Source organism: Prunus dulcis, chromosome 7, assembly GCF_902201215.1.
Source record: "Prunus dulcis chromosome 7, ALMONDv2, whole genome shotgun sequence".
NCBI classification, from domain to species: Eukaryota; Viridiplantae; Streptophyta; class Magnoliopsida; order Rosales; family Rosaceae; genus Prunus; species Prunus dulcis.
Window position 1 is genome coordinate 6,365,120 of NC_047656.1, and position 23,752 is coordinate 6,388,871.

The following is a 23,752-nucleotide window of genomic DNA, read 5'->3' on the forward strand; positions in this document are numbered from 1 at the left end:
ATTTTGGGATTTTGTTGAAATTAATTAGGGCTTTGATTAGGGATGAATTATTCTAGAGCTTTGATTTGAGATTTTGTTAAAATTGAGTATTCTAAGGTTTAATTAGGGATGAATTATAATTTTTTGTTTGGTATTGTTGAGATGCTATTATGAGAATTTGTTTGATTTTTTTGTTGGTAAGTTTGATTAAAATTCTTTCTACATATTATTCATAGGCTATCTTTTATTATGTCGAACCACAATTGTAATCCCAAGAGAAAAAAGATTTTGTTGTCTTTTTTTAAGAAAAGGAATTATGGGTCATCATCTAGTACATTGCCTTCTAGCACTTCTTTATCTACTCTAATATGTGCTTAGCAAAGTCTTCTTGAGTCTCTCATTCTCGAGCCTCAATTTGAAAGAGTTGAATCTCAAAGAGTCTATGATGATCATGATGTTAATATCAATTATCTTGAGCGTGATCCAAGATTACGTCGTCTAATATGCAAATATCCAGTTAATGAACAAGATAATGTGCAAAGAGCATATATTCTTTTAGGACCATGTCAACCTGAGTTAGAAGATTATCCAAGTTACTTAGAAGAGTGGGAATTTCATCGATTTAATAAAAAGTGGTTTGGCCAATTACTTGGCTGAGTATTCAGTTGATAAGAATAAGGTATTTTGTTTTCCTTGTTTCCTTTTTGACATGAATCAGTCACATCCAACCTTTATTGTTGATGGGTATCAAAAATGGAAGAGAATGGTGGGAATCAGTGTGCATTTCAACATCATGTAGGCAAGCTAAATTCACCACATCATCTTGCTGATTAGCTTAAAAACTCATCTCTCCATATTGAAAAAATGGTAGATAAGCAATCAAAGCAATAAGTGATGGACAATCGGCTGCAACTTTCAACTACAATAGAAGGCATTAGGTATCTAGCAAATCAAGGATTTGCTTTTCGAGGCCATGATGAATCCGTTGAGTCATCTAATCGGGGAAATTTCGTTGAAATAGTAAAGTCTTTTGCAAGAATAAATATAGAAGTTAAGAAAGTTGTCCTAGATAAGGCTCCTCAAAATGCTCAGTACATTTTCAATGACATATAAAATAAATCTTACATATTTTTGCTACCAAGGTGAGGAACACAATTTGTAGAGAACTTGGGAAAAACAAATTTTGTATTCTTGTTGATGAATCACTTGATGAATCTAGTAAAGAACAAATGGCTATTATTCTAAGATTTGTTGATTGTGATGGATTTATTCATGAGCGCTTTTTTGATATTGTGAGTGTTGCATATACTAATGCCTTGTCTATAAAAAAAATTAGATATGCAAAGTGCTTGGTAATAACAACATTCTAGTGGAGAATATGTGTGTTCAAGGGTATGACAATGCTAGTAATGTGTGTGGTTCATGAAATGGATTACAAGCATTGTTTCTTCAAGATTGTCCATATGCATATTATGTGCATTTGCTTTGCTCATCGCTTGCAATTAGCATTAAATGGCACAACTAAATATGTGCAATTTGTATGGAGATTTTTTTTAATGTTGACTAACATTGTGAATTTTGTTAGTGATTCTGCTAACCGTCGTAATGAGTTAAACTTAATTCGAAAAGCTAAACTCAAAGAGTTGTTGGATTCTAGGGAACTTGAGACAAATAGAGGACTTCATCAAGCTCGTACTTTGAAACAAGATGGAGCCACTTGTTTGAGCTCTCATTTTGCCTCAATTAAGTTCGATGAGTTTATTTAAAGAGACTAAATTGGTTCTTCTGGAAATCAATGATCATGGACCCAACTAACATTTTCATGGTGATGCAGAGAGTAATTATATTGCTTTGATGTCTTTTGAGTTTGCGTTTGCATTGGTCTTGATGGATAAAATGTTGGGATTGACCAATTTTCTTTGTCAAACATTTCAGACTAAAACTCCAGACATTGTAAGTGCTTTAAATTTTGTTGAAAACATAAAAATGCAGCTTCAAGATATGAGGGAACATGGTTGGGGTGATTTATTCACGAGTGTGGTATCATTTTGTGAACTACATGGTGTTGATGTTTCTGACACGTCGTTCTTGTCAACAAAAAGATTTTATTACAATTGAGCATGCATATCACGTTGATGTATTTAATGATGTTATAGATTGCATGTTGATGAAGTTAAATGATAGATTTCCGGAGCAAACAGTTGAACTTCTTACCCTTAGCTCATCATTGGATCCTCATAATTCCTTCAATTCATTCAATATTGAGCATATATATAAACTTGCCAATAAATTCTATCATGTTCATTTTCATGCAGAATCTTTGAAATACATAAGGTTGAGGTTTATTGGTCTTAGGTAGTGAAGACTGCTCAATAATAATTTGAATTTGAATTTGTTCACAAATTAAGAGATTGTAAGTGAGCTAGTTCTACCACATGTGATGACTGAACAAAATAAGACTAGCTAAGTACAAAATGGGCCAACTAAAAGCCTAACATGAACCTAGACAACAGGGAAGAGGGTACGAAGGGTACCCTGAAGCTCTCTAATGCACCATCTCTAGTGGATAATGTAGATTGACTCATTAGCTTCCTTACTTGGAATGACCTCACTGTCACCGAGTCCTATCGAAGCTGAGCCTCAACAGTTCCATTGCTCTGGATATCCTCAAAGACCTCGGGAATGATGGTAGCCCTCTTCTCTTAAAGCTGCATCATCTGTTCATCAATACTCGCGACATCCTGTCACTTTTAGCGGGCAGCCTTGATCCTCTACTTCAAGATCAAACTACTTCAAATAATCTTTTGCTCTAAGTCGTGGCGTGCCCTTTACTCTTCTTGAAAGGAACAACAATGGGGGCCAAATTTCTCCACCTGATCAAAGAAGTATATGACCTTAGTCCCTGAGCATTGGTTTAGGGAAAACACGAAGCTTGCCAAAATCTCAATGGCAATCTTGAGCCTGGCTTTTTCATCCCCGTCAGCCATAGACATGAGATCTCAATCGTTGTAGGACTGAAGTAGGGCCTGGATTCCAGGATCTTGCAATGCTCCTGCCATGTGGGAGGAAATGGAAAGGCGAGTAGAAGCCTCCACTGAAGATAAAGAAGTATACCACAAATCGATAAAGTCAAAGATGTCACATGAGGTCAGTAAGTAAATATATATGAGCATCATAATTTTCCAAGTAAAAAAATAAGGTGTCAGTATAGCTTATCCATACCTGATCAGGGAACGATAAAAAGGCATCTTCTTGAGGGACCGAGGTTAGACTTCTTCCATTCTCTACCAACGAATCCAAAATCGTCTTAGTGGGAATAATAGGGGTAGATCTTCCAACCTAGGAAGAAGGCATAAAAGTTACAAGAATTGCCCATATATTTGAAATAAGTATAGAAAGTGTCGAAGTAGCACCAACCACCAAGGTGGGAGCTATAACATGGGTGAAAAATGCCTTTAATTTTTTGACTCTTGTTCGGCACTTAGACTCCTCCTAAGTCAGCCTTCTCACACCTCCAACTCATGAGGCTTCAGAATTCACACAATGATGCAAGTGATTACCAACACATACCAAGCAAGACTTGCTTACACAAGAAAACTCTCACACTCAAATATGGGCAAAGTTTTCAACCTTCTATTTTCAAATAGCAAACGATTATAAGCTCTTACTTTTTGTTGGACTACCACATCACTTGGTATCTCAACTTTACCTTCACAAGGTAGTTACAAGCATAAACTTTGTAGATGACACCCTCATCTACTTAGGAAACGTTAGCAACCATTAGATCTACCACCTAGACATTTGTTTCTATCCAAAAACCCGCCAAGCCCACTCTTGCCGCCACCTTGCAACCCATTTAGTCATGGAGTCGATTTTTACTCCTTGAAAATCTCTCCCACCCATTGGAACATGCAGCCACTCTCATGTCACCGCCCACACTTGGTCCAACTATCAGCCACATCCGGAATTTTAACTTGCAGCACTCCTAGTCCAGCCAATTTTGGAACTGCTTAAAAATCATTTTGTCATGTTAGAAACCCAAAACAACATGTCTGTCAACCAACTGCCACGTCTAGCCCACATCCTGTCAACATCTGTTGCGCACGCTGTACTCGTTGCCTGCCACTCTGCACTTGCACGCAAGACTACGCTGCGTGCATCTCATATGTGCTACACTATCTTGCTGTGCTGACTGCCATGTCTTGTTCCACTGCTGCCAAATTTTGCTGCCTACTCCCAGCCCAAAACTCAGTTGTTCTGACATTGTCTTGCTTCCCGTGCGCACCTCCCATGCACCTTTGGCTTCCCTTGGGATGGTGCATAACATTAAAACCATACCATGGCCTATGCCACTTACTAAGGGTCTCACAAGCCTCCCTCACCACAAGAGTTCGATGCCCTCGTCGACTTAACTTCTTAGTAGTCTTCATTCCTTTTAACAACTTTTGGCTCCACTTAAACCACTTCTCCATCGATCTCCTCTATGGAATCGTCATCACTTAACTCAACTAGGATCACCTCTATCTCAGATTCTTCCATAGGTTTCTCTTCATCGTCACTTGAGATCACAATTATGTCGACCATAGTCTCCACCATATGCCCATCTTCCCTTATTGGCTCCTCCTTAGCCTGGAGGTTTTTATCCCATTTTTCAAACATAACATCTCTCATAATGCTATCAATTGCTGAGCTTACCCATAGATCATCTTTTGACCCACTTTCCGAAGGGTTTGAAGCAAAAGAAACGAATTGAGTCGCATTTGCCATCAACTCATCAAAACGCTCCTGGAAGTCTATGTGCCTTGTGGTTATATAGGCCAATTCGAAATCGAACTCTTCTAGAACATCCAATTAAATGCTAAATTCATCTCAAATGGTACCTGCACTGTAAGAACCCAAAACAAAATATCTAGAAAAGAAAGAAAATATCTAAAAAGTAAAGAAAATATCTTTTAGCGAAAAGACGATATTGCCCTCGCATTATTTTAAGGGGAAAAATTTGACTTTTTGATCAAAAATGAATTCGGGAATTTCGTTTGCGCCGTTGCGTAGAGCACGGCGAAACGAGTCCGTAGACCCGGAGTAGACCCGAATCGGAGTTTTAACGAAGAAACTACGATCAAAACATTGCGAAGGGCAAAATGGTAATTTGGACAAAAATCAGATTTTTATCCCTGTTTCTCTCTCTCCCCCGCGTCATTCTCTCTCTCCTCCCGACTGCACCCCACCCGCGACCTTCCCTCCTTCCAGTTGCTCCCGCCGCCACCACAGTGCGAACCGATCTCCGGCACCGGTGCCAATCGAAAGCCAGCTCGCCCGCCGTCCTTCCCCGACCAGAACCAGCCGCGGGGGCGCCGGATTTTGGCCGGAAATGGCCATGGAAGCCGACGGTTAATTCGAATGCCTCCCGAACTTCCAGCTCGAAATTCTCTCTCGTTTCTCCACCAAATCTTTCGAGTGAGGTATGGATTCTCACCTATTTTTCATGTTCTATCTGATGGTAGGCTGGGCTTTGATCGATTTTAGCGTTATGGGGTTCGATTTTCGACTTGAAATTTGACAGAAACTTCGGCCCTTCGAAACTACCATTTCCGGTCACTTTTTGGGGGTAGTCCAAGAACAAAAGTGACTCCAAATGGGGTGTTTTACCTAGGGTAGGAGTTTGGAGTCTCGGTTCCACGATTTTTCGGCACACCCGAATCGCTTTGGACACCCGATCTGCCCCGCGCGTGTGGCGGCGCGTGGGCCAGGGTGGTGGCACGGCTCTGGCCAGTTTTGAGGTCCTCGTGTCGTCACGAGCGCGTGGGATTTCGCGGATCTCAATTCGGAGTCCGTTTGAACCCCGAACGGATTTTCCATATCGCGCGATCCGTGGGTGCAGTGTCGTTAAATAGTCGGATCGCGCTGAATTCCGGATATGTCGGTCTACGTGACTTCAGGATCGCGTAGGATTCGACGGATTGCGAATCGGAGTCCCGGATACTCCGAAATCGCGAACCCTGGGGCTAGGGTTAGGGTTTTAAGCGATAACGCGATTTTGGCCGATCCGACCGTCCGATTCGGACCAAATTCGCAGAACATGGTTCCCGTTGTATGAGAAACCTTCCGGGAAGTTCAGATTGGCCATCGGACACCGTGGACCCCACAGGTCCCGGGTCGACCGATCTGCCGGTTTTTCTGTTAACAGAGTATCGGACCTTCCAAAACCGGTCCCAGTGTCAGAAAGGGCTAATGCGGGCATAGGAGTGACTCAGGACGAAGTGCACGTATTTCTAGGAGCCGGGGGGCAGGGTGTTTGATTTAAATTTCTTTTATCCAGCAGTTTAGTAATTTATTATTCTTAATTAAGCAGGCACCAGGAGTCCAGCTAATCAACATGAGGGACCCTCGAGAGGTCCAGCTAGCTCGGACCATCAGTGAGTGGACTTTTCTTTCTCAAAAAGATTTTATAATCATATTTTATATTTGATCTTGATTAAGTGATTTCAGCATAAGTTTTATGATGCAATACCCTTATTTTATAAAATTAGACTAGCAGCAGATTTGTGATTTTGAGGCCAAATTAGTGGTTTAGTTCAGATTTACCAGAGTTCATAGTAGATCAGTTTTTATCAGAAACAGTTATTTTAGACCACCATGTACCCGCCCTACAGTTGGTGATTACCCAGAGTTGGACCGATGTCGACGGACATCCGGTCTGATTTCAGTTCAGTCAGTGCACTTGACTTTGCCTCACAAGTTCCGGGGACGCTCGGACCGTGAGTGCCAGGATTTGCGGCTCGGCAGACTTGGTGTCCCGAGACCTGCCAGGATTGCGGCTCGGCTGACTCTGTGTCCCCGAGACCTGCCAGGATCGCGGATCAGGCTGACTACGGTCCCCTGTATCCTGCCTGAGCGACTTGAGTGACTTGGTGTCACCGAGGACCTGCCGGCGGATCAGGCTGATCATAGTCCCCTGATTTCGCCAGTTTGCGGCTCAGGTAGCCTGTGTGACGCCTGAGACCTGCCAGGGAATTGACGGCTATTGCAGGGGTACAACAGGGTGGTAGTTTTAAAGAGTTCTTTTTAAATATTCTTCAATGCAGTTACTATTTCATTTCTTTTATTATTATCTTTGATGTTCAGCATATGTTACACTGACATATTTTTATTAAGTTATGCGGGCATTTGTGTGCTTAGAATTATTTGTGCTCAATGGAACATCCCGAGTTTGATTATGATTGAGCTATAGTTTTTATATCCCTATGTTTTTCAAACGGGGGTTATTATGTTCTCCAATGTTTTTATAAGCATTATTTTTGTCCACTCACACTTTTAACTTGTTTTTCGCCCCCCAGGCCTTAGAAGAACGAAGGAAACCGCCCGGGCCATCAGTTTAGCTCCCGCCCCACCACCAAGTGTAGGATTTTGTTGTAACTCTTTGTAAATTCTGTAAATTTGTTTAGAAATGCTCTGATATCCTGTTGAACTTAAGGAACTGAGGTTGAAGTGTGGTTATTGGTTTAGTCTGGCTGTTGGTAGGTTGTTTTGAGACTTTTTGACAGGTGGAAGACTTTGGGTATGGTCAAATTACAGGGGAGACTCTGCCGAATTTTCGGCAGAAGTCTAAGGTAATTTTAAAGAAAAATTAAAGTAAGAAGGGTAAAAAGGACATTTGTGCCCGACATTCGCCAGGTGTCGGACACGCACAGGACTTGGCTCGAATTTCAAAGTGAAAATTGGGTCGGGTCCTGTCATGCACAATACATGTGATTATGCAGCCCATAAGTCCTCGCCACATACTTCCTATCAGCATGTAGATCCTCCAAGTATTAAGACAAAGCGCCAAAGCCTCAAACTACATCTCTTCTAGCCCATAATTCAAATCCCAATTTGGCTTCGTGTTTTCAATTGCCTCTATCAACATATCCCCATGCAACAAAGTAACATCAATGAAAACTTCTGAAGGTTCTATGGCAAACACATCCACAAACACCTCCAACACCAGTTGCTCAATCGCATCCTCTCCCAAGGATCTTCCGGTGGGATAACTCTTAGTGAATTCAATAAAACCATTGGATTCACCCAGAGACTGCTGTCCTCTTCCGCACCTCCTTCTCTCTTTGACACAACTGCATTCAAGTTCTGCCTCCTTGGACAGTCCTTCACATGGTGGGGTCCTTGGCAAAAAAAGCAACCTGAGAACTTCTTCTTGTCCTTGTGCTCTTCACCCTTGTCGCCATCTAGAAAAACCTTAGTCTCCTTACATTTTTTCACTGGCTTGTTGTCCAAATGTCTCTTCCCACCTTGTTCTTTCTTCCCACTGGAAGTGACTACTACTCTATAGTCCATTAGTCTCTTGGCTGCAGCAATGGCGAAATTGAGACTCTTCACATCTTGTCTCTTCAATTCTGACTGTGCCCAAGGCTGCAAATTCATGAGGAAGTTAAAAAACTTATCTTCTTCTGGCATATTAGACACGTCGAGCATAAAAGAACAAAAAGCCTTCACGTAGTCCTTCACTGAACCCACTTGTTGCAAATTCTTCAAGACTTCCCTTGCGAGCTATGCAACATTGCATGGAAGGAATTGAGCTCTCAATTCCTTCTTCAGCACAACCCACTCATCCATTGTAGGTCTGCCTCCACTTGTCACTTCTTGTACACGAGCCATCCACCACAACTTAGCACCTCCAGCCAAGTACATGCCCGTGATAGACACCCTCTCAGCATTCGAAATCTTGGCAGCTTAGAAATACTGCTCCATATCCCACAAGAAATTCTCTAACTTTTTGGAGCTTTGTTCGACAACATATGCCTTTGGCTCAGGCACCTTGATCTTGGTCGTCATTGAAACCAAGCTTCACCATGCTCAATTCTGTCTTCACCTCCTTGAGCTTTCCACCAATGGCCTCTGCTAAGCGATCCATATCACATAAAACATCGGTGATCTTCTTCTCCATAGAAGCTTTTAACTCTCCGAAGACTCTTTCAATCTATGTTGTCTTAGCATTAAGATCCTACATCTGGGTGACCACACACTTAGTCTCATCCCCACTCACAATACCAAGGAAATTTTCTATCTTTGTTACTCTCTCTTTCAAGGAATCACTACCTCCAGTCTTTCATTTCTTGCTTTCAACTCCAAGACTGTTCCTCGCTCGAAAATTGCCACTCTCTACGGATCCCAAGGGACAATCCTCCATCTGGGTGACCACATAAACACTCTGATACCAACTGTAATAAGGGCATGAAAAACACCTTTAATTTTTCGACCCTTGTCTAGCACTTCGAGTCCTCCTAAGTCACCCTTCTGCACCTCCAACTCGTAAGGCTTCAGAATTCACGTAGGGGTACAGGTGATTACCAACATACAACTAGCAAGACTTGCCTACACAAGAAAACTCTCACACCTAATATACAGGCAAATTAACCAATCTTCTATTCTCAAATAGCAAAGGATTACAAGCTCTTACTTTTTGTTGGACAACCACATCACTTAGTATCTCAACTTCACCTTCACAAGGTATTTATAGGCATAAACTACGTAGATGACACCCTCATCTACTTAGGAAACGTTTAACAGCCATTAGATTTGCCACCTAGACATTTGTTTCTATACAAACACCTGCCTAGCCCACTATTGCCTCCACCTTGCAGCCGATTTTTACTCCTTAAAAATCTCTCCCACTCCTTGGAACATGCAGCCACTCTCATGTAACCACCTGCACTTGCTCCAGCCATCAGCCACATCCCGAATTTTAAACTTGTAGCACTTCTACCACATCCAGCCGCCCTTGGAATTGCTTAAAAACCATTTTGCCGCTTCAGAAACCCATTACAGCACGTCCGTCAACCAACTACCATGTCCAGCCCACATCCTGTCTACATCCATTGTGTGCACTGCCTGTAAATCTGCACTGCGCGCTGCACGTCCCTGCCCTGCCCTGCCATGTGCTGCTGTGCTAACTGCTATGTCTTGCTGTACTGTTTTGCTACCTATACCTAGCCCAAAACTCACTTGTTCTAACATTGTCATGCTTCTCGTGTGCACCTCATATGCACCTTTGGCTTGCCTTAGCATGGTGCAGAACATCAAAACCACGCCATGGCCTATGCCACTTGCTAAGGGTCTTACAGGAGCTTCTAGGGTCAACATAAGGATAGGCTCAAGTTTTGTGTCTCCATTAAGAGGAATGGTGGAAGTTAGCTCATGCACATTGCTGGTGACAGTTTCCTGGTCTATCGGGGTAGCATGAGGATCTACCATACTTGCCTAAAAAGAATAAGAATGTAAATTTTCTAAAAACTTAGGAACTTCGAAAAAAATAAAAAAAAAATTAAGGTGTAGTATAGTTGCCTGAGGAATTGGGTCTTTGAGGACCGCCTTAGAAGGATGGCTCAAAGGAGGTTCTGAATTCATGGTGAAGAAGTGTTGGAACTCAACCTCAGTAGTAGTTGAATTGGCCGAAACAAACTCGGGTCCAACATAAGTCCTCTGAAAAATTTAAATGTTTAAGTAAGAACTTGGGGGCATATGTAAAAGAAGTTTTTATAATTTTTTTAAAAAAAACTTGAAAATTTGAAGTACCCGATGATTCTGCATGTGAGGGAAGTCCTCCTCAGTCAGCATGGCCTCGGGCTTCATAGGATGACCTCTAGATGTTTGGGCCGTTTCATTTGACTCCGTGGGAGCTTCGTCCCGGTGTCTCAAGGTATAGGTGCCGGCCAACTAAGTTTGAGAATTTTGGTAAATATGAAAGAAATGCTACGCAAAGAAAAAATCTCAAGTGGTGGAGGAGATGAGCTTACCCCGATCTCATGCTCAGAGTTCATAACATGCTCCAACTTTTGTCTCAAATATGGAAGTTGAGCTTCCTATATTTTGAGGCATAAAGATAAGGCCCTCAAAATTAGTAAATAAAAATATGTACAGATAAAAGAGGCTTACTGGAGCAACGAACGAAGAAGTGGCTGATTGCATTGCCACAATCGAATGGGATAAATTAGGTTGTTTTGCCAATCTTGATGAACCTACAAATCGAAGGATTATTTTTATTTTTTTTTTATAAAAGGTGCAGCCAAATCTGGGGGCAAAAGGTTCCGCGGAATCTTTTTAGGCTGGAGGAATTGAGGTGGATGATCAATATCTTGTGTGGAGGTGTCTTCTGAAAAAATTGGGGTTAAACTTTCAAAAGTATTTCTCCTAAGAATTCAGAGAAGCAAAGATATAAGTTTTCAGCAAATCATTAAGCATGGAGAATGACTTACCTTGGGTGGAGGCATGTGGCCTTTTCTCGCCTCGGTCAGAATTAGAATTGGCGGGGGTAGCAGAACACTCCTTCTCAATAGCATCAACTATAAATTTGAAATGTTAGGAAAAAACAATGAAATGATCAAGAATGAGAAAGTAAGCATTCTCTTAATCAAAAAAAAAGTAAGCATTCTACCTTTAGCTTGAGCTTTTTTCTTATGTTTTTCCTAGTGTAAGTTTACTTTATTGTAATTTATATTTTCTTGCTTTTAAATTCAAGTTTATTTAAATTGCTTTACTTTTCATTGTTATCAAATTTTTATTAAGTTTAATTTACTTTATTGTTCTTATTTCGTTCTTACTTTACTTTATGTTTATTTATCGCCTCCACCTCGGCAGTAGGCCTGGCAACGGGCTCAGAACCCAACTGCCGCAGGCGCTCCGACAGGACAACGTCCTCGGGATCCTTCTCTGGCCGAACGGCAGGGGCCTCGGTTTGTTTCTTCTTCTTCTTCTCGAGGCCCATCATAAAACGCCGCCTGGAAGATTCGTTCATCTTCTTGTCCTCGGCAGCTTTCCTTGCGTCCGTCACTGGTCAAGGATAACCTGTTAGTCGGCATGCACAAAAAAAATAATATATACAAAACGAAGCAAGTAGACTTACTCTCGGCCGGGTTGACGAGTCTGGCTCTGATCAGGTTATCGGTAAAAAGAAAGCGGGGGTAGATCCGATCGGCAGCTGGAACCTTCAGCCTTACTCTCTCGAGCTGCCGAATCTCAGGCTGAGTGGGGGTCGGCTGCTTGACTTTACCTGATCAAGGAACGGACTGATAAGAATAAGATAAGTTAACAACGCTAAAATCCTACCGTTCGTTAAATCGAAACCTACCGGTGGTTTGGAACGTCGTGGGCACCGAAAACCGCGGAACTACTCCCGAAGGTGATTCCCAGTCACCGGAGAGTAGCACCCGCCGATTCCTCCACGACTTCTGGGAAGTCGGCACCGAGCTGATGAAATGACCCCGCTCGGAAGCCTTCAGGCAGTTCGCCTGAACCCAGCCACCATGATCGGCGCTCTTCGACTTCGTGATGCTGTAGAGGTACGAGAATTGCTCGTAGGAAGGCTCCCCCTCCCCACCGATCCCGAAGGCGGCTATCACCCCCATCAGCACGACCCAGAAATTGGGGTTGTACTGGCCCGGGGAATACCCGATCTGGGCCAGTATCCTCTGCACGGCAGGCTGCAACGGCAACCTGACCCCTTGCAGAAGCATGTCGGTGAAGAAGACGACTTCACCGTCCCCAGGTTCACTAAGGCATTCCGTAGGGCTCGGAATCCTCATCTTCACCGAATCTGGGATGAGGTATTCGGCCCTAATCTTTTGGAGCTCCCGTTCGGTGATCTTATTCGGCTCTAAATAGTCGACCCCGAACAGAGCCTTCTTCGGCACGCCCATCGGTATCCTATCCCGCTCCCGGTGGACGATTGTCAGCCTCGGCCGAGAGGGACCAGCAGTGACCTCATCACGACCAGAGGTAGAAGCCTCCGGCAGGGGATCGGGGGTACCGAATCGGGTACCGTCTTTGAAGACCGCAGCTAACGGAAACGGCTGCCCCGTCATCAACCCCTTGCCGACGCCGTGAGCAGGAACGGAGTTCACCTCCTCACCGATAATCCGAGCATCGGTGTCCTCTTGCCCCTCGGCATCAAAGCTCACGGCCAAACTAGACGTGTCCCAGCCCGATGACAACTCCCCATCGAAAGCGTTGGGCTCACTGCCGAAGGAGGACTCGCTAGAAGACATCTACAAAAAAAAAGAAGGAAAAAGGGTTGCTAAGGTTCTGCAATGAACTACCCTACCGATGTCTAAGCCACTACCTATAGCCCACTAGACTACCGAAAAGAAATCCTATGTTGCGATCGGCAAGCCTACGCCATAAGGAGATACAATCAAATAAAAAGAGTTGGGAGTACCGAACGGTATCTCACCTTGGGTGTTGTTGGGAGCCTGATTGCCGATAAACTGCTTGAGAATCGCCTTGATTACCGTTCGAACGCTTCGGGAATCGCCTTGATTGCCGATAACTCACGCGAAAATCGCCTTCGTTGCCGTTAACGCACTTCAGAAATCGCCTGCGCAGAGCTCTCGCTTCAACTCTCAAACCCGAAGTGAGCTCTACGCCTGGAGCCATCTCTATTTATAGGGAGATGGCTGCAACGGTACGCCTCGGGAAACCAAACGGCTCATAATTGCAGCCGTCAGACGTCACTTCACTGGCCACGCGTCGCCCGATGGATGGTGATGTCTGCTGCACGCGTGGTACAGAAGACGAAGCGTCTCCACGCGCCAGGCGCGGGAAACGAAGCGTCCTGCCTTCACACCTCTCAGCATCGGCGATCCTTCAGATCTCAAGGGAGCCTTCCACAAACAAACTTGCCGAACGGCAGGGCATCTATGAACCCTCGGGATATGAACCAAATTCCCTTCCGAAGAACCTTCGGAAGAGAACTTGGGGGACTACTGTTTATACCGTATATTAACGACCAATGACCACCTGACGCGTGGACGAAGTCAACGTTTAACACTGCAGGCCCTTCGGCAATAAGCCTACCGAATCCTAAACATCTTGCTACTTTTGACCTGGGACACGTGTCGTGCTCTCGACCAGCTTCTACAGTCCCACATCGAAAATTCCAACATAAGCACGCCTCCCAAGGCCTATATAAGGAGACCCCTATTCCCAAAAGAGGGGACAGAAAAACCAACGGTACGCTACCGCTTGATCTATAGTCTAATCTTTACTAAATCCGTACTTACTTAAGCATCGGAGAGCCTTCGGCCGGTACCGCACCGGTACCCCAAGGTCTTACCGAGCGTTCCCTTTTTGCAGGAACTTGATCTTCCGAAGACTAACTACCTTCCGAAGACACAATATCACTAAGTTGGGCGAACCACGTGTCGAACCACTTTTTCGCATCAACAAGAATTGGCGGGGTTAGCAGAACACTCCTTCTCAATAGCATCAACTATAAATTTGAAATGTTAGGAAAAAACAATGAAATGATCAAGAATGATAAAGTAAGCATTCTCTTAATCAAAAAAAAAGTAAGCATTCTACCTTTAGCTTGAGCTTTTTTCTTATGTTTTTCCTAGTGTAAGTTTACTTTATTGTAATTTATATTTTCTTGCTTTTAAATTCAAGTTTATTTAAATTGCTTTACTTTTCATTGTTATCAAATTTTTATTAAGTTTAATTTACTTTATTGTTCTTATTTCGTTCTTACTTTACTTTATGTTTATTTATCGCTTTGATCTATTTTATCGCACTTTAATTCTCGCCATTTAGTTTAAATTACGTTTTAGTTCAATTGCACCATTTTCATTATATATAAAAAATAAAATAAAAACCCAAAAATCACAACAAAAAAACATCCATATGAAGGCTAACCATCCCGAGGCCAAGGAAGTGAAACAACCTAGGCCAAGAGGTGGTTCATTGCTTGGCCGATAAATCACTTGATCAAAAGTCAAAAGAGCAACATATCCGTCCAATTCTTTCCATCCAAGTTATTCGGTGGCTTAGTGGTGGCACGCCTATGCAACTCAAGAAAAGAAAGACCAAAATTTCCTTCCGTCGGCCATCTCAGTCGAAAAGAGGGAAACACAAGTCAAGTCAAGTAGGAGTCATTATCCCAAACTGAACTCTCATCCAATTAGTGGAGGTCGACCAAAAGCATATGCCTGCTATGATAAGTGGTCGATTGTAAGGAAAGGTTCCGGAGGCGTAGAGGACTAGCGCATTGTAGATGGCAATGTCTTGCAAGATGTTCTTCAATTTTGGTTCCATAGCTTTAAACCAATCATATCAATCTTGATTAGAGTTGTTGTCAACCACCGTAGTAAGTTTTTTGGCCATGGACTTTTGTCCTGCCATAAGATCAACCTTGGAAGTAGACCCATATGGCCAACCTTTGAAAGGTCTAGAACTCTCCCAAGTCAATGATCAACCAAACTGTGTAAGGTTGATGATCATCACTTTACTCAGCCCAAGTTTTCACCATTTCATCTAAAGGTTGAAGTGAGTAAAGAGGGCCCAGAAGATATCTAGGGAACTTGGCTTGAAGTCAGATGGCGTAGGCTTCCTTGAGCTTGTCTCAATTCTCAGCCATGACCTTTTTCAATTGGGCCAGATGAGAAATGATGGTTTCTTGCACCAAATTCTTCCTGCATACATAAATACTATCTTAATCAAGAAAAAATAGTGGCAAAAGTAAAAATTTGCCAAGAAGATAAAGAACACCATGGATAAACCCAAACTTTCAAAGTTCAAAATCAAACTTCCAAGAGCTGCAATTCATCAAAATGAAGAATCTAAGAAAGAAATTTAAAGTTAGATGTGATTCAGTTACCCTTCCACCTGAAGGCCAAGGAATTAAGGGGGCAATATTGGAGGCTCGGTTAAATCCACCTAGAGGAACGTTATGCAACTTAATAGATGAAACTATGCGACATGTGGCTATTTCATTTGTAAACAGATTTCTCTCTTATTAATCAAAAAAGAGAAAGACAAACAATGGTAGAAACCAAAAAAGTAAAAGAGCCCAAATTTGTTTTAAAAAATAAAACTGAAGTTTTCCCAAAATTTTGGTTCTTTGACAATTCACAAGGGATGAAAAACTAAGCAGCAAAAACATAGCAAAAGAATTAGAATCGAAGGATGCCATGANTCGGAGCAGGTTGCATGCAGTAGCTACAAGGTTCCTGAGAACATGTTTTATTTTGTCGACAACAAGAAGAAGAGACGTGTTGTGTTTTTTTTTTCTTTTTCAAGAAACGTGTTTTGTTTAATTGAAAATAATATAAAATTTATTTTTTATCCATCCTTAGATTAGATTCAAGGTTGAGTGACCTCTAATTCCTTGCACACTAGAGTCCAGGAGAATGAGACTGTATATTATATGGGAGCTGATTTTTCCACTTCCATTTTCTCCACTTACACTATCTTCTGCTTTTTAATATTTTTTTAATCAATTTTGTACTTTATCTTTCCTATTCTACCCTTACCCTACATTAATTTCCTTTTTACTTCACTTTTATATTATTTCTTTTATACTTACTTTTCCAACTTACACTCCATTTTCAATATTAAAGGAAAAAAACAACTAAAAATAGAGTGCAATTTGAAAAACTAAGTATAAAGAAAAAGAACTAATATAAAAGTGAAGTAAAAAGAAATTAATGTATGGTAAAGATAGAATAGGAAAGATAAAGAACAAAATTAATTAAAAAGTTTTAAAAAAACAAAAGGGAGTGTAAGTAGAGAAAAAAAAAAGTGGGAAAATCATATCCCTATTATATATGGACATTGAGATCGCGTGCATGCTTCCTAAATAGCTTCATGGTTGAAGCAAGCCAAAGCCTTGCGGCTGTGATTGTTTAAAGCTAAATAGGACCGTCTACTTGTATATTATTTTATTTTACAAATGCAGTCCTCTCATTGAATTATAAGGATGTTGAATTTGAAGTTTGATCGAACTTTGAAGTTATTGATATTTGAATTGCAACTATATTATTAAACTTATAAGTTTTATAACATGTTGAATTTTAGGATTATTTGATATGCTAAAAATTGAAAAATGTGTGGCATATTTTGAATTATTTTGTTTTTAATTGGGCTAACAAGGTTGAGAAAATGTAAAAGAAAAAAAAATTGGGCTTAGGCCCACACCGGCCAAACTAAAACGTCTTAAATTGGTTTGGTTTAGTTAGATTTTGTTCACCCCAAATCTGCTTGTAGGCCAAGAGATTGTTTTAATTGCAAGTATGCCACTATTAGTTGTAAAAACCCTAATAAATAGAAGAATAAAAGTAACGAGAAAAATAACTTGCGGGAACTAGAATGTTGGTGAAAAGTGTACTGCAAAAGAAGATCGCATCACATTTAATTTATGAAAATCAATTGGAAATCAATACCAATGTGAAAATTGGCTTCGCTATTCAAGCCTCAAAAACCAAGCCACAAAAGGCTCAAATCTGAGTACAACGGAAGCCTTTGAATCCTTTGAAAACCTTAGAAAATCATGCAAGAGATGTTGGTTGTGTAAGTATTTGAGTTGTCAAAAGTTGTTGCCCTAGCTTGAATCGATACAGAAATTGCTTCAGTGTCTTTTCTATTTTTGTTAGCTTTAAATTAGGTCCCATTTTGAAACATTAACATATGATAACAAGTATAGAAATTGCACACCATTTTCACTCACACACAAAAAAAATAATAATAATAAGCCATAGATGTCTTGCATTATTTTCTCTTTATGTTTCAAGTTAGCGTTCTAGCCTCACGTCTTATACAGATTACAACAAAGCACAAATATACATAACGCCCCCATTGGAGCTAAAGAAACCTGTACAGAGAGAGCACCATTCATGTTGCATGAGACATCATTTTAAACTTGGACCCCTACCCTCTGAGCCACCTGCATCAGCAGAAAAGTAATCAAACTGTTATTAACCATGAATGTTGGGTTGGAATATTTTAATTAAAATGGACAAGAGTCCTGGCCGTTGTTTGGTGTTCGGGGCTGGACTTTTAAATTAGACAATAGTCCAACATATTGGAGCTTACGAGTCTCACCTATAGGGGTGGGACTCATAAGGACTGGCTTGGACTAAACTCCAATCAAATCCAAGTCGGGCCACCAAATGAGGAAGAGTGTTAAACTAGATATATTAAATATTCAGAAATGAGGATGACTAGAAAATAACGAAATGACAAAAACAAGAATGACAAGGACAACAATAACGACAAGGAGGATGAATGCCACGAGAGTTTGACACACATTTCTATGGTCCTTAAATAAGTGTATAGGATCCACAAGTTCAGAAAATGGACCAAACAGTAAAATGCTATAAGGCAGACTCCAAAATGTAGCTCCCCCTATCTGAGCTAGCTGAAGGAAGCTCCCCAAAATCAGGGTAGTTTAAATTTCTACCGAATCCAAGATCCCGACTTCAAGGAAAATATGGACTCACACATTCTAGAAATGGAGCAGCTATGGTAGGTGGAAATTCTATAAAGTTGTGGAGAAGAGATGAAAAAAGGTTTTTCCCCAATGTGAAGTGTTAATTTAAAAAATCTGAACCAGGGTAGGCTGATCAAACTGTTCCCGGAAGATTTTCTAGAGACTAAATTACACAGCATAATATACACTTAAAATTCCCTTAGAAGAAATGTGATGAGAGACGTACCTCCTTAAAGGAGTGAACATCACTTCCCCAAAGCCAAGCATCACAGCCTGCATCTCTGGCACCCCATATATCATTCCTACGATCATCTCCCACATGCACTGCATCCTCAGGTTTTACTCCTAATAATTCACAAGCTTTAAGAAATATTGTTGGATTTGGCTTCTCTGCTTCAACCTGTTCATAAGAGAAAATCATAACATCAGCAATCGCATAATGATTGATACTAGCAACAGCTTTGTTACCAGACATACAAACCCATAGATAAATAAAATAAATAAAAACTCTCCCAATATTTTTTATTATTTATATAATAAAAATATGGAATTTCTGAAAATCCAAAGAAGCTTTCTTCTTGTCTGTGTAAGCGTGTGAGTGAGAGAGAGAGGGGCAAAACACATGCAAACTGCTAAAAGATTCTAAGCAATTCACTTACTTCGGCTGACACTGCTACCGCATCAAACCAATGTTCACAATTTAGAGCCTGCAAAAGAGGTCTTAATCGAGTATCAAAATTTGACACAACAGCTACTTTGACGCCTGATTTTCTCAGAGCTTGAAACACTTTCTCAGCATCAGGATCACAGAGGTGCCAAGCCTACGAGAAAACACAGTGAAAAATATCATAACCCAATTCTGACTTATATCTTTCTATACAGATAATGGTAATTATAAAATGTCAAACCTTGTTAGTTGTATAGTAGTTATAAAGTTCTTCAAAGTACTGGGAATCTGAACAGCCAGTGGAAGAACTGACTATATATTGCCAGAAGGGTCTCCCATCATTTACATATCTGCAATGAAATAAGAGTAAAATGCTCACTTTAATGATAAAAAAGAAAATCAGAGAATTCACTCCAAACATGACAGAACTACTGCCAAACTTCTTTATTTAACTTAAGGAAAGATTAAAGACTAAACAGAAAAGAAAGGAAACGAACTCTGCTACTTGACCAACCCATTGATTACATATTGGATAGACATGGAAAATTCTACAATAATATATTTCTCAAAATGCGATGAAGCATCGAATCACTACTAATAGAAACTTGCCAACTTAATGTTATAAAAATTAGAAAAACAAAGTTTATGAAATTAGCTTCTCAGCTAACTTCCAGGATGCAATATCAAAGCTATTAAAGGCAAAATTTGATTTAATTATTTATATCCCATAAAATGAAAGTGCAACACTTCTGAACAACTCCTCAGAAACTAAATCAGGCAAGAACTAAGAGGAGACAGAAATTCATGATAATCATGGTGAATCAAAAAGTAAATACGTAAAATTTACACTTAAATGGATTATTGCAAACCTTATCACCCGGTATAAGAACAAAAATAAAAATAAAAATGGAGAATAAAAATGGGAAGAGACCTGAGACGAGATCTACCCCAAGGCTGCTCGTAAGCCCTTCTGTATCTGTTCAAAATCTCAGCCTCTGAGTACTCCACTCCATACTTCTCCCCTATCTTCCTATATATCTATATCAACAGAAAAATAAACAATATGTCAGCAAAGAAATAGAGACACAGATAATAGCGCAAGAACATTGTATAAAATTAAATTAAATTAAATTAAAATTTTTAAATAATTATAAAATTAAAAAAAAATCCACAAACTTGCAAACCCAATAATTGCTATGCTACAAAACCACAAGCACAAATATAATTTAAAAAGGAAATTTCCCCGAAATCCAATTCTGCCACACAAAAACCAAGAATTCAATGCATGCACAAAAAACCAATATTTATACATATAATTTATTTACCTCCATACAAAATGCGCAGTAAAGTATGTTCTTGGATTTTCACCATTTAGGTATAAATTTAGCCCAAAACACAAAATGGAAAAAGAAAAAAGAAAAAAAAAAGGAAAAGAAACAAGATCCACAAACTTCAATTCATAGATATACAAAACCAGAAACCCAAAAAATTCAATTCATAGATATACAAACCCAGAAACCCAAAAGTTCAATCCGTACTTAGAAACACGGAGCAATAAATATGTAGATGTGCATGTAAAGTGTGTGCGTGAGAGAGAGAGAGAGAGAGAGAGAGAGAGAGAGAGAGAGAGAGAACCTGAGCCATTGGCTGGGAAGGAACAACAAGTGTGCCAACAGCATCAACAAGCAGAGCCTTGTGGGTGATTTCACCGTAAAGAGACCTCCTATAATCTTCATAATCTTTCACACCCAATATCTCCAAACCCATGTGCCTCGACCCAACGACCCCTGGCTCTTGCTGTGCCACAGCAGAGGTCGAATAGGCCGTCAACCCGAGCCCACCTCCCCGGTCGACCCGAACCAGTCCCTTAACGCCATTGGAGCAAGACCCAGATCCCAAAATTGGTGCTTTCTTGGTGAGAGTCGTCAGCAGCCTAAAGAGCTTTGTTCTGGTTGCCATTAGCGCCATTACTGAGCTTCATTTGATGCTCTACTGCACAATATTTGTTTCAGTTTTTGGCTCCATGCGTGACTCAACTTAAAACCAGAACCGAATGCTGGGGTGCCAACATCTTAAAGATCCTTGATGTGGGGAGTCTTTATAGAAATGCATCTCGGGTTCTGGTTTTACTATAATGGCCTCAGGAGGTTTTCTAATTTTCTTTTAATTAATCTTTATTTAGTTATTTAATTGTGTAACGTTTTCGTTTGGTGTCTATGAACTTATTTGGGACTACTTCTATAGGAAGCACTTTTATTTATAAGCATTTTTATTAAAAGCGCTTTTATTATAAATACGTTGAAATTTTCATAAGAAATCGAAGTGCTTCTTGGAAAAGTACTTGGGCGTGCTTCTTGAAGAAGCACATGACAGGTGCTTCTCCAGAAAACGCTTCTAAACTTTTATATCAAACGCTATCAGAAGCATTTTTGGTTATCAGAAAGTGCTTTTAAATGTTCCAGAAGCACTCCCAAACGAGAATTATATTCTATCACGCATTAAATTCAGATACATTGAAGGAGAAAATGAAAATATAAATGAATACTATATGTTAATATCTTATAAATTTATATTTATTAAATAAGATAAGTTTCCTTCACAAGTTATTCTGATGCTCCGCACCAAATTAGTGTTTAGTACTTCATTCAAAAATAAAATAACATTTTCCTTTTCTTTAATGGGAAATGTCCTTATCTTGCATAAGTCATAGGAAACAAAATAGAATTTCATAGAAAATTCAAAAATTAATGTGATGACCAATTATTGTGTACAATATACATCGCAACCTTTCATTCTTGTAATCTAGTGGGCTGCCGCATATCGTAGAATTTGTGTATTCTTATTTTCTGAAGTTATTTAAAAGATGAACTTCGTCATTTAATTTTTCAATTGACACAAAAAAATTTCTTTAAAACATTTATACTTTTATTAACGGGATCTAATTCAATAAAAAATGACGGTGAGTAATGTTTGTGTGTGAGAACTCCGCCACTTACTTTGTCTTTTTCATCCCTCTCTTTTTCTCTATCATTGGAGCTTCCGCCACTTACCGGATGGCATCCTCTCAAATATTGGAAACCTCTTTTCCTCCATGGTGCGTCGTAAAGGTTCTAAGATATTATTTGGCTAAGTCTTTAAATACAATGGTTGTGGTAATGGTTCAGTGGTTATGACAATGACGATGGTGGTCATGGTGCTGGTGACGAGGTCCCGGGTGGTGATTGATTGTACTGGTCACTGGTGTTCGAGGTCGTGGCAAATATAATGATGGTGGTCGCAATAGTAGGGATGGTAATGAAAATGAGGTGGTGGTTGAAGTTCAGGTGGAGAAGATGGTGGTGGGGAAGGGGATGGGGATGGGGGTGGATGCGACGGTGATTTTAACTTCTTTTTTCTTCAAATTCCTTGTCTTGGAATTTTTTTAATATAAATAATGGATCCTGAGTCTCTACATTTAGCATTCGTGCATTTACACGTACATAAAAGAATGTTAACCGTTAGATTAATCTAATAAATTTTAATAAGTCCACATCATCATAATTGTATTATACCAGAACTCACCATTTGCAACTTATTATATGTATATCTTTAAAACTCCCTTCAAACAGCAACCCCCTTCCTCCCCAACCTGGCCTCTATACCATTACTGCCTGCCAATTGCCTCTGCCTCTCACTCTCTTTTCTTTTCTCTCACACACACCTTTACTAGGTCCTCCAGTTGGTAGGCACCTCTAGGATTTTCAATTGCAGTTTAATTTTGAAGTACTTGCTTGTTGTTGAGACAATAATTCCATGTTAAATACTACGATAGGACTATAGATGGCGCAGAGAAAGGTGGTGGCCATGGATAGCAGCAACAAGTGGGAGTGGTTTAGGGCTGGGTTGGGGGTTGAGACTATTATTTTGTATTTTTAATATTTTATTTTAAAGGTATTAAATACACATAAGGTGTAAAGAGATGATGGGATGTGGGCTTGTTAAAATTCATTAGATCAATCTAATGGTTAACATCCCTTTAAATATGTGTAAATGCACGGATGCTAAATGCAGAGACTCGAGATCCATAAACAATAGTTTAAGCTACAAGAGAAATGGAGGTTTCCCATACACACATTATCAATGTACCATGGGGGTTCAAACTTGAGACTAGTGGTCTGTAAGTCGCAGTCCTTCTCTACTGGGCTACCACATTGACAATGTCATTGAATTTTAGAAATTACATTCGTGTTTAGATGGAATGTGAACTTGGAATTTATGACTACATCAAAATTTGCAAGTCAATACCTATTTTTCTAGACTAAACCACGTTGGCAAATAAGAAAGTTAATTAGTTTCTGTTATCATAATGTATGACTTTAAATAAGGAAGTTATATTCATCTTCTTAACGATTAAATCATATATATCACAATCAATCAAATTTGATGAACAACTTCACGAAAATGACCTCCGTCAATAACGGGCATGAGAGAAACTGTACATGCCCAAATATATCTTTTACGTGATTCACTTTTTATGATGCTAATTTTAGAATCGGATTAGGTTACATGTCCTCAATAAATATGAAGCAAGTGATGATTTTATTGCAATATTAATTAAATAAGCGATTGTGACTTTTTTTTTTTTTTTTTCCTTTCTCTTAGAAAAGATTGTGATAATTCACATTTCACAAACATTTCCCATTTTATAAAACTATACGGAAAAATTCCAAATGTCTCTCAATTAAGAGTTCATTTGGTACACGATTTAATTTTTTTAAGAATATGCATGAAATTGCGTCATCATATTTGACAAATCGACTCTTAATAATTCATAGATATAAACTTTTCATGTACAGGGAAATTTCCGGAATTTC

The 23,752-nt window shown here is 40.0% G+C and overlaps 1 protein-coding gene across 1 annotated transcript; it reads right to left on the reverse strand.

Annotated features, from left to right (window-relative positions):
- Window positions 1-17,459: 17,459 nt before the first annotated feature.
- On the reverse strand, window positions 17,460-21,034 carry LOC117634597 (haloacid dehalogenase-like hydrolase domain-containing protein 3). The gene is made up of 6 exons (XM_034368761.1): window positions 20,535-21,034; window positions 19,831-19,937; window positions 19,141-19,249; window positions 18,892-19,053; window positions 18,459-18,632; window positions 17,460-17,686 (listed from the first exon to the last, which is right to left on the reverse strand). Exons 1-6 carry the CDS (start codon window positions 20,865-20,867, stop codon window positions 17,657-17,659), a joined length of 915 nt encoding a protein of 304 aa, XP_034224652.1. The 5' UTR covers window positions 20,868-21,034; the 3' UTR covers window positions 17,460-17,656.
- Between the last annotated feature and the right edge of the window lie 2,718 nt (window positions 21,035-23,752).

What these genes read in the sequence shown, in the direction of transcription:
- LOC117634597 (XM_034368761.1), bottom strand. Translation starts at nt 20,867, where the DNA reads ATGGCGCTAATGGCAACCAGAACAAAGCTCTTTAGGCTGCTGACGACT. An exon ending in TGGGGTAGATCTCGTCTCAG is followed by an intron (nt 19,250 to 19,830) that starts GTCTCTTCCCAT and finishes ATTTCATTGCAG; the next exon opens with ATATGTAAATGATGGGAGAC. An exon ending in CGGTAGCAGTGTCAGCCGAA is followed by an intron (nt 18,633 to 18,891) that starts GTAAGTGAATTG and finishes TCTTATGAACAG; the next exon opens with GTTGAAGCAGAGAAGCCAAA.